This window comes from Dreissena polymorpha, chromosome 14 (genome assembly GCF_020536995.1).
Source record: "Dreissena polymorpha isolate Duluth1 chromosome 14, UMN_Dpol_1.0, whole genome shotgun sequence".
In the NCBI taxonomy this organism is placed as follows: domain Eukaryota; kingdom Metazoa; phylum Mollusca; class Bivalvia; order Myida; family Dreissenidae; genus Dreissena; species Dreissena polymorpha.
In genome coordinates, this window is record NC_068368.1 from 4,117,922 (window position 1) to 4,128,189 (window position 10,268).

Consider the following 10,268-nt stretch of genomic DNA (forward strand, 5'->3'; position numbering starts at 1 on the left):
TGTGCATAAAAAAAGTTGCTTCAAGCTATTCATACTTTTTACTGTTCTTGTTTTTAGCAAAGAACAACGAGACAGTGACAGTGATGATGATGAGGAGGAGGAGACTGCTGTATACCATTCCCAGACTGTGTCACAGGACTCTGGACTGGATTCTGACATGGATGTAGAAATATCTGTGAACCAGTCTGCCAGTGGCAAGGATAGTGACGCATCAGATACAGACAGTGGGATGAGAAGCAATATTGTCAAACAACATGTTTTTAAACAGTCAGGTTCAACAAAGCTCCCTTTGGTTTCCATGGTTTCAGATAAAACTGTATCGTCAGTGGACACAACTGATACTGATTAAGATGAAATACTGTCAGAAAACGAAGACTGGATCAATTAATTCAGTATGTTTGTGTAAACTGATGTTTCATGATTTATATAAGAACACATCTTATGAATAAATACTGTGTACATGAGAAACAGTTACTATTTTTGTTTTTATTGCCTTGCATTTTGACATTTGATGTACAAAATGTATACTGGTACATATAAATTGTTTAGAATATATTTAGTGCTATATAGCTCTATACACATGTAACATTTACAGATCACATAATGATGTTATTAACAATGAACAGAATTTCTTAAAGCCTACCTGATCTATTGTACAATATGCAAATTATATGAAATTTATACAAAATGTATTCTTCTACAATGTCTAGTAGAACACAGTCTGTTCGCAAAATTTTATTTAAAAGATAGATATTTACCGGTAAACAAAAAATCAAATTGTATGCAGATTTCAGCTACCGTTATCCAGAAATTGCACTTCTTTAATTTGACGTGTAGGGATAAAATATCTTTATAGCGTATGTGTCCAGTATTAATTTGCGCTCATTAACCAGTTCATAATAAGCATTCCAAAGATATTTTAACTTCATAAACATCATCTTTTTGATACCTCATGAAAAGTTGCCGATGCGGTTATCCCGCCACAGTAGACTTCCACTTCTCCTCATTGAAAACTGCGTCCTGTTGTCATCCGATTGTTCAACTCCCGGGGTGTTTGCGCGATAAAAATGAACGCCCGCCCTCTCTGATTGTGTCTGTGGGGCAGGGACTATATGGTCACGTGACATCAACGACTGGTTGCGTTTGAAAGCGGAGTTTTCCTTTGCGGTCTGACCCTGTCTGCGTGCGGGCGTAGACTGTACCCGCTTTAACATCGGATTCCCATGAAGTGCTCTGCCGGTACCATGAGTAATATGTCTGTCGGTACCAGTAGCAGACGAGTAATCCATGTAGCGAGAAGAACCCAGTCTTCCTTTGAACCAAGCGTCTGCTGGTGATGTAACCGCGGGAGTTGGTCTACCATCATATCGGTCACGATTTTGACACTGAGACGCCGAATGGGGTTCGTGTCTGTTTGCGGTCATTGCGTTCCCACAATGCACATCGACCTCACCAAAATTGGTATCATTTTCATATCCCCATGTTTTCCTGGCGTCTCCAACGCCCGCTCTAGGGATGCTTGAAATGCTGTTATCGAGCCGCAGAGACTGGTTTCTCTTCAATGTCAAGCCATCTTCGTCCAAGTAGACTGGGTTCACTCTTTCCGAAGTTGGTGTGATTAAGTTTCCCGAAATAATGAACGGTGCGTCAGTAGACAATGTCGTCTCAGAAATGCCCTGGAATTGCTCGTTGAAACTGGGATTTCTTTGAATACGTCTGGAAGTACCTCGTTGCATGTTGGCGTCTAGTAGTTTTTGTCGTTGCTTTAACTTGCGTCTTCTGTAATGTATTGCAATACATCTGTTAAGGTTAAAAGATGTTTGTTATGTTTTGAAGAACCAGATCCGTACAATTAGTTGCAGACAAGTAATTTCAACAGATATATGGCAACGCTTTTAATTATGATAAACGTAATTTTCTCAGCTTACCAACATTTTAATGAAAGCGTTCTTTAGTAGCATAATTGTGGTGTGTTGCATATTTTGCAGGTATTCAAGTATTTTCAACATATTTATTTGCAGACAAATACTGCTTTGTAGCACATTACTATGTTAACTATCCTTAACTTTGATACGGGATTGTATTTAGTTAGTTAGTTAATTAGTCAATTAGTTGAGCCGCTTTGTAGAAACGGAGTTTAATGCCTATGCGTTAAGTGTCGTCCCAGGTCAGTCTGTGTAGTCTGCACAACACTTAGCAGCTTTTATAAAATTTTACGTTTATAGGAAGTTATTGATTTTTGTTCAAAGTAGTCTTCCAAACAAACGAAATCCAGTTTAGGCGAAGTGTTGTCCCGGATTAGCATGTGCGGGCTACAGCGGCTAATATGGGTCGACACTTTATTCACCTGCATTAAACCCCGTTTTCCAGAGCAAGGCTCCTTTGCTTTATTTGTAATATACTAGTCATCAAACCTCCCTATAACGTGCAATATGTCATTACACAATTAAGACATTTATAAGAAAGTCCGTAAGAATATTGATTAGTTAAACCTAATTACAATTTATATTTGTCGATAATCATTGTAATCCTGCGATTTTAATTTACATGACGATCCTCGCTCATCTACACGTACTTACTTGTACACCATTGCGGCGACCACGCTAGCTATAGCGACAGCCAGACCAGATATAGCTGCTGCCATGGCGACAGCTATCTGTTCCTCGAAGTCCATGACGCTAGACACGTTAGCAGCGAAACTGTCGTGATGAGGTGTTCGCCAAATAAAAAAATTGCATTCAACGTTATTCCCTTGTGTGGTATTGTTCACTATATCTTTAAGGGGCACTGTACAAAACCGTTAGGGATGACGTCCTCTTTCAATCGAACAGATTACACCAACCCTAAATAGTTATACAACTTCGAAACACTATCGCTTAATTGCTTTATGCATTATTATTTTTGTGTAATCCACAATTGATTTATAATTCATCTGATTTTGTAAAGAAATAACATACCAGACGAAGATTCGTAGTCTGTATAATCATAATTTTAACATACACTAGAAACAACTCCTGCGGTAATATATACAACGTATTAACAATGGAATATGGCGTCACCTGTTAATAATATGTAACGAATGCGCACTTGTTTGGTTATTGTTTAAACCATGTACATTATATGTATAACATCCCACATCTGGTAGTAACCTTAAATTTAACAATCATCCGACATAATGATATGTGAATACTAATTATTGTTCACCACCTTGTTAATGCACGCAATAGATTACCCATTTAAAGGGACATTTCAAACTAGCTCAACGCATCGTATGCATTTCTTTCGACGTGGATAATTTAAGTGGAATGTGTCATGAAAGTTATAACTAAATATAAATTGTACATAACAGTTCTACAATCATTTTTTGTGCGTTTCTTAAAAGAAATGAGCCTCGCTGTGTGAAAACCAGGCTTAATGCATGTCCATAAAGTATTGTCCAAGATTATCCTTTGAAGTCCGCACATGCTGATCAGAGACGCCACTTTCCACTTGTTTGGAAATTTTAGTTTTAAGGAAGTCTAAACGAACAACCAGTCAAGACGGAGTGTCGTTCCTGATTAGCCTGTGCGGACTGCAAGAGTTTTACTAGAACGAACCGTCATTGATGCGTACATATGCAAGATCCCACTTGTATTGACCGAAGCTTCGTAAGGCCCTTGGTCGGGTTATAGGTCAACCTGTGAGATGGTTGTGATGTCATATCCGACGAGGACTAAAAGCTTAATAGAAAGTATTAGGATACGCGTGCATGCATATATGTATTCGTAAAAACCAAGGTAAGTGTAATAAAATCTGCAGAAAAAGGATAGAGGGAAAATATGTGTGTCCTGATATTGTTTTTGGTTGACTATACCCCTTTAACTGTTAAAAAGAAAGTCGCAGTTAGTGTCTATTGTCTTCTTATTACATAAAATATTGCGAAATACAATTAAACCTGTAAGATAACGTCCAGATTCATAACAATAGCCGATGACTCGATTTATTATCACCGCTAATTCATGTCATGATAATTGATAACGGATGCGTTTTATTGATATTTTATTGTGTTTGAAATATCTTGAATAATACTCGTAAATAAAACAATTAGAGTACATTATATAAACTATTATAATAACTATGAACATGTTCATACGCGGGAAACCCCGGTACGCTATAATAGTTATCACCGGGTACTTCATTATGATTTCCGTGTAATCATTTGCCTGGAGTTTCTATTAAAATTTTGTTATACTTGCAGGAAAACTACGGAATACCGTGATTGCCATCGTGGTAACACATAAAAAACCAGAGGCGACACTACGATGGCGACAATGCGGCAACGCGATAGTACGATGATGACAATGCGACAGTGCAACAGTACGATTGCGATAGTACGATGGCGACAATGCGATGGTACAATGACGACAGGGCGACAATACGATGGCGACAGTGCGATAGTACGATGGCGAAAATGCGATAATACAATTGCGACAGTACGATAACGCGATAGTACGATGTCGACAATGCGATAAGACGATGCCGACAGTGCGAGAATACGATGGCGATAGTACGATTGCGATAGTGCGATAACACGATGACGACAGTGCGACAATACGTTGGCGACAGTGCGATAGTACGATGGCGACAATGCGATAGTCCGATGGCGACAATGCGATAATACGATGACGATAGTACGATAACGCAATTGTACGATTGCGACAATGCGATGATACGATGGCGACAGTATGATATGACTATCGCATTGTCGCCATCGTACTATCGCACTGTCACCATCGTATTGTTGCACTGTCGCATTGTCGTCATCGTACTATCGCATTATCGCATTGTCGCCATGGTAGTATCGCATTGTCGACATCGTACTATTGCATTGTCGCCATCGTACTATCGCATTGTCGTCCCCTGGATTTTAATGTGTTACCACGGTGGCCATAACGGTATTCCGTTGAAAACAAATACTTAACAATTTTAATTGAACATCGCTTTCGGAAATCGGCCTTAAATGCACGTGCGGAAAGTATCGTCCCAGATTAGCCTATGCAGTCCGCAAATGCTAATAAGGGACGATACTTTTCTTCAAGACCGGATTTTAATCAGATTATTCGTCATTTAAAGGATACATAAATTTGGAAAGTATTGTCCCTGATAAGTGTGAGCCGACTCTAAAGATATATACAGCTATACAGCTATCTATAGAGCGCTATACAATTCTTTTACACTACGCACATGCATTAAGCCATGTTTTCCATTATATATGATACATACTTTTGCCTTAAATAATGAACAGATGGTCAGCGATAACCTAGTTTTAGAACACGTTCAAATTCACTTTACAATGAAGTGAATGCATGAGCGCTGTAGTATTAATTAAATGTTTAGTATATGGTAGTGGAAAATTACATGGCATCTGAGAACAGCACTTTTTTCTCCATATGAGTCCCTTTGATTAATTTATAATTGAATTGCCTCAGAAATCTACGTTTCAAAGACGACAGTCGACCACAATTATCATAACTGCAATGAAAACTTGCGAATCTGAAACCTTTTTTTAATTTTGTCAATTTACTAAAACGTGAAAATGCCCCTTTAATTAAATGTTTAGTACATGGAAGTGGAAAATTATATGGAATCTGAAAACAGCACTTTTTGTCCATATGAGTCACTTCGATCAATTTGTAATGGACTTGCCTCAGCAACAAGATACATAAGTTTCAAAGACGACAGCAATTTTTTAAATGTAGTTGATTTATTTAAGACCTTCCTTAGTATGCATTGTGCAGTTCTGTGTCTTCTGTATTCTGGATCACTAAAAACCTTCGCATTAACATGTGCTTTCTCTTTAGGAGCTGTATCATAAGTTGTGAATACATTTTAAATCGTCTACAAAATCAAGTCATGTAAATCGAGTCATGTAATACGGTGGTATAATTATATTTTTAGGTGTGAAAACAATTTCATTTATGTATGTTTGCCGAATGTATATTTAGTTTGATAATTAGGTCATATTCTTAATTAACTATAAAACTTTTTTTGTATGCACATATATTAGTTCATGATTACGGGCAAAAAATAATACACAACGAAGAATTTATCTTAAAAGTGTAGCCTCTTTCATAACTGTGGTATTTATTTAAAGGGCTGTGAATTGCAAAGAGGTTTGGTTGGTATGTACCTATCTTTACCGGAAAAACGACCTCCATAAACGTCTCGAAATAAGCGACCTGCATTTTTATTTCTGGATTTCATTAAAGAATTTGTTTTCCGGAAATACTCGACATGACGTTTTAAATTTAAAGGAACAAACGCACATACCGGTAGTTGATTTTCTTCACCAGTTTTATTTGCTTGGGTCCAGAAATATTCTACAGATGTTTTATAAGCCGGGAACTATTTTATTACAGCCATACTAAACAGCCACTGAATGACGAAAACTGCGAACCCCAGACATCACCATTTGATTGCCTATTTTGAACAGCGACTTCATCTCCAGCATTCAGCTTTAAGACAACCGTCTGGCTGCCCTGGTCGTGTCTTCCATTGTCTGCATGGCCATAAATCTGCGCGACGAGGTTTCCGTTGACTGCTATGGCAGAATATTGCTCTTTATTAATGTTAGTCATAATCGCAGATGAGAACACGTAAACGCCAGATTGTGGAGCTATGAAGACACCGAGATTAGGATGGTAGCCGCCTCCTTCATTCGTGAGAACATTACCGAACAGTATGTTCTGATTTATGCCCATGTGCTCTTGGTGATCCAGTTTTATTGCAGAAAATGCTACAGTCCCTGCTGCAACAAATCGTCTGTGTTCCGATTGAAGTACTGCAACGAAAGTACAATAGTTTTAAATATTAGTTTTGAATATTCTGAAGGATTTTAATAAGTTGAAAGTCACCAAAATGCTTTCTATTAAATACTGAATGTTCTATTATTAATAATAGTTAGAGGCTAAGAAATCCGAACACAATACAAATATGTACCGGTACATGTGTATAGCAAAGATTGATGTTAACATGAATTAAATCAAACATTAAAATACAAATGACGCAACGTTACCAGCATTTGGCCGATTCGTAGTTTCCGCAGCAGTGTTTCTATCATCATTGACCCTCCGGTTGGGTGTTACTGCATATTCGTTCTCAACAGAAGAGATTTTTTTGCTAGGTAATATTTTGCCCTTATCAAGCAAGGAAAATAATTCGTCAGACAGAGTGTTGTCGAATCCTTTCGTTGTGGCTTTGTCGGACAGTATCTTGTCGTTTTCAAGCGCGACTTTTTGTGCATACATTTTCATTACGATAGCATGTGCATCATTTCTTCTGTTTTTTCTTTCAAGCGCAGCGACCCTTCTTTCGGAAAATGTCTTGTACTTTTCTAAGTCGGCGATTCTTTTCTGGGACAACATATTTTCCGTTTCCAGCGCAGCGATTCGTTGCTCGGAAAATGCTTGTTTTTCTTCGAGCGCATAAAGCCTGGCAAGCAGTGATTGAAAATCCCCATCTGTTACCGCTTCAACATTTATAAACACAAATAAAAACCAACATGCCCCCACTGACAATATGGTCTTCATCTTAGTTATGAACGTGTTCCTCGATAATATGAGCGCTTTCACCTTAAATACATTTCGGGCAGATATCTTATCTTCGTGTAGTGATACAATTTGAACACAAGAGAACTGCTTGTCTTCGCATTGGTAACATGTACATGCTCTCGAAGACCTATTTTAATAAAGGGGCATATTTATTTTGATAAAGCACAGGAGGACCAATTCGTTTTTCTAGAGAAAAGAATAGAACGTATTGAATGTTTCATAGAGCATTTCCCGTATGTTTCTAATAAATACAGTACCGACGATAAGTAGACATGTAAAATTGGATAAGGGTAAAGTGCATTCGTCGGAAAGCATACCATTTTATCAAACGGTTACTATAAATTGATGTCAAATAACGATATGTATTTAAACAATTCTAAATACTTGAAGCAATATAATGGACAATGTTTGTTAGTTTACGGTCATGCCATATATGAGTGTGTGTGTCGACTCTTTAAATTGTATTGTTTCAATGCTGCAATAACGGCTCGTTAAATGAATGCATCGCGAGACATATGCGTACTTTATTATTACACTTCCAAGGGCAATTACTCTGAAGTGCCTTGAGCGATTCGTCAGGTTTTCAAAATTGGCCTCTGTTTGTCAATAAACATCCACATACACTTGGGTTAAGATTCGATGAAAACTGTGGGTTTAAAAAGCGGAAACGGCGCTTTTTTTACCTTTTTTTAAAATCAGAAATCATGGGCAGTTACTCTGAAATGCCAGATGCACAATGGCTGGTTATCGAACTTGGCCTCTCTTTTATGTTAACAAACACTTAAGGAAAGTTGGATCAAGATTCGATGAAAACAGCTGATCCGCCCGCCCGGGAAGTGCCGCCTAACCACTGATCCGCAGGCCCGGGATGTGTCGCCTAACAGCTGATCCGCCCGCCCGGGATGTGCCGCCTAACAGCTGATTCGCCCGCACTTGATGTTCCCATTATAATACGTCCCGTCAAGAGAGGGACCCATACAAATCGCAAACAAAAGTCACGACTTATACCGAAGGTAAATGAATCACTGTAGAAACATATACTAATCTGACGAAAATCCCCGCGAAATCCACCAGAATTCATTCTAATTTCGACATCTGTGATACCCTTTTGTATTATTCTCGCCAACACTTCACTATTTTGGGTTGTACCATCTATCCCAGCTTAGGTACAGTAAAAATATGACTTTTTGAAAATGAATTTTAATAAAAAGTGTATTAATAAAATATAATTGCGGTGAAATAAAACCAAGGTACACATGCACAATAATTTTCTTTTTTCGACCTAAGAAATGTTGCGTATTCGAAAAGTAATTTTGGAAGCGAACATGTATTTAGGGTTTAACAATTATCAAATCATGTTGAGTTACGTGTTAGTAACTATATTTCTAACGCAATACGGCGATTGCGTGCAGCTAAAGGAGTAAGTTCGTGTAATATACATTGTGTAGAAGTTTTCTGTACACAAAACTAGAGATTTTCCTTGTTAATCATGTTGAGACATTATGTTCTTTATAAAAAATAATACTGCCACTTTTGATGTCAGTCTGTGACGAATTGATGCTCCCTATACATTTGACAATGAATTCAATTAAGAAGAACAATAGCTACGAGAGATAGCATGTGGCTCATAATAATTTTAGTCTTGTTCCGCACAGGCTAATCAGGGACGACACTTTCCGCTTTTATGACATTTTTCGTTTAAATGAAGTCTCTTCTTGGCAAAAATCTAATTTAGGCGGAAAGTGTCGTCCCTGATTAGCCAATGCGGACTGCACAGGCTAATCTGGGACGACGCTTTACGCACGTGCATTATGCCCAGTTTTCTCAGAACTCGAATCATTTAAACTTGCTTCCGATTTATTTAACCGTAAACGATGTTTAAATGATACTTCATGTGTTATTCGTGTAACTGTTTCAGTTTCATGTTATACCAGTACCTAAAAATGAGAAAAACGTGTTCGAAACACTATACTTATGTATATGATCTAATCAAGCATGTTCCGCTCAGACTGATTTTAAGCATGCCCTACATTTAAGACGAGATTTATCTCTATAGCGCAGGCGACCTTTAGTTAAAAAGTGTGGTGGCATTATTATTATGTATTAAATTGGACTTGATGAAAAGTTGTTTGAAAAAATAAAAATTGTTATTTTTACTTTCTGCAAAAAAATGCACAACAAGTACATGGATTCTGACTGAGGAAAACATCTTACCGTAATTGTATGTTTCGACTGAATTATAAAGCTTAAACATATACATGGAATATCACTTTATTAAAAAAAATGCATAAAAGTGACATAAACCAATGAATTGGATACAATTTCTGAACGCTATTAAGTCCTACACATTGTGTCTAGCATTTAGACGTCTTTGAAAAGACATAACGAATTGTGAATATGATTGATGATCGTTGATGAAACGGGTCGCAGGGTAAACACTTAAACAGAATACGATTTTTGTTAAAGTTTGATATGCAATTGTTATTCCGATGATATTTATCATAAATATATAAATATTACATGTGTGACAGGGTGACAGTAAATTTGTCAACTTGAGGAAATACTGTCGACCGAGGCAAAGCTGAGTAATTTTCCGAAAGTTGACAAATTTACTGTCAGATATGTAATATTTATTTTATTATACCGAAAAAAAACAACTATTAAAACATGAACAATTTA

General features: G+C 37.4%; 2 protein-coding genes across 2 annotated transcripts; both read right to left on the reverse strand.

The window, feature by feature from the left end:
- Positions 1-471: 471 nt before the first annotated feature.
- On the reverse strand, positions 472-3,097 carry LOC127858311 (uncharacterized). The gene is made up of 2 exons (XM_052395336.1): positions 2,580-3,097; positions 472-1,779 (listed from the first exon to the last, which is right to left on the reverse strand). The coding sequence occupies exons 1-2, from the start codon at positions 2,672-2,674 to the stop codon at positions 951-953; spliced, it is 924 nt and encodes a 307-aa protein (XP_052251296.1). The 5' UTR covers positions 2,675-3,097; the 3' UTR covers positions 472-950.
- Positions 3,098-6,315: 3,218 nt separating this feature from the next.
- LOC127858663 (uncharacterized) lies at positions 6,316-7,659 on the reverse strand. The gene is made up of 2 exons (XM_052395869.1): positions 7,055-7,659; positions 6,316-6,820 (listed from the first exon to the last, which is right to left on the reverse strand). The coding sequence occupies exons 1-2, from the start codon at positions 7,566-7,568 to the stop codon at positions 6,393-6,395; spliced, it is 942 nt and encodes a 313-aa protein (XP_052251829.1). The 5' UTR covers positions 7,569-7,659; the 3' UTR covers positions 6,316-6,392.
- Between the last annotated feature and the right edge of the window lie 2,609 nt (positions 7,660-10,268).

Excerpts from the sequence above, each read along its gene's own strand:
- LOC127858311 (XM_052395336.1), bottom strand. The coding sequence starts at position 2,674 with ATGGACTTCGAGGAACAGATAGCTGTCGCCATGGCAGCAGCTATATCT. Across the intron at positions 1,780-2,579 it reads GTCGCCGCAATGGTGTACAA|AAGACGCAAGTTAAAGCAAC; the intron begins GTAAGTACGTGT and ends AATACATTACAG.
- LOC127858663 (XM_052395869.1), bottom strand. The coding sequence starts at position 7,568 with ATGAAGACCATATTGTCAGTGGGGGCATGTTGGTTTTTATTTGTGTTT. Across the intron at positions 6,821-7,054 it reads TACGAATCGGCCAAATGCTG|TACTTCAATCGGAACACAGA; the intron begins GTAACGTTGCGT and ends CTTTCGTTGCAG.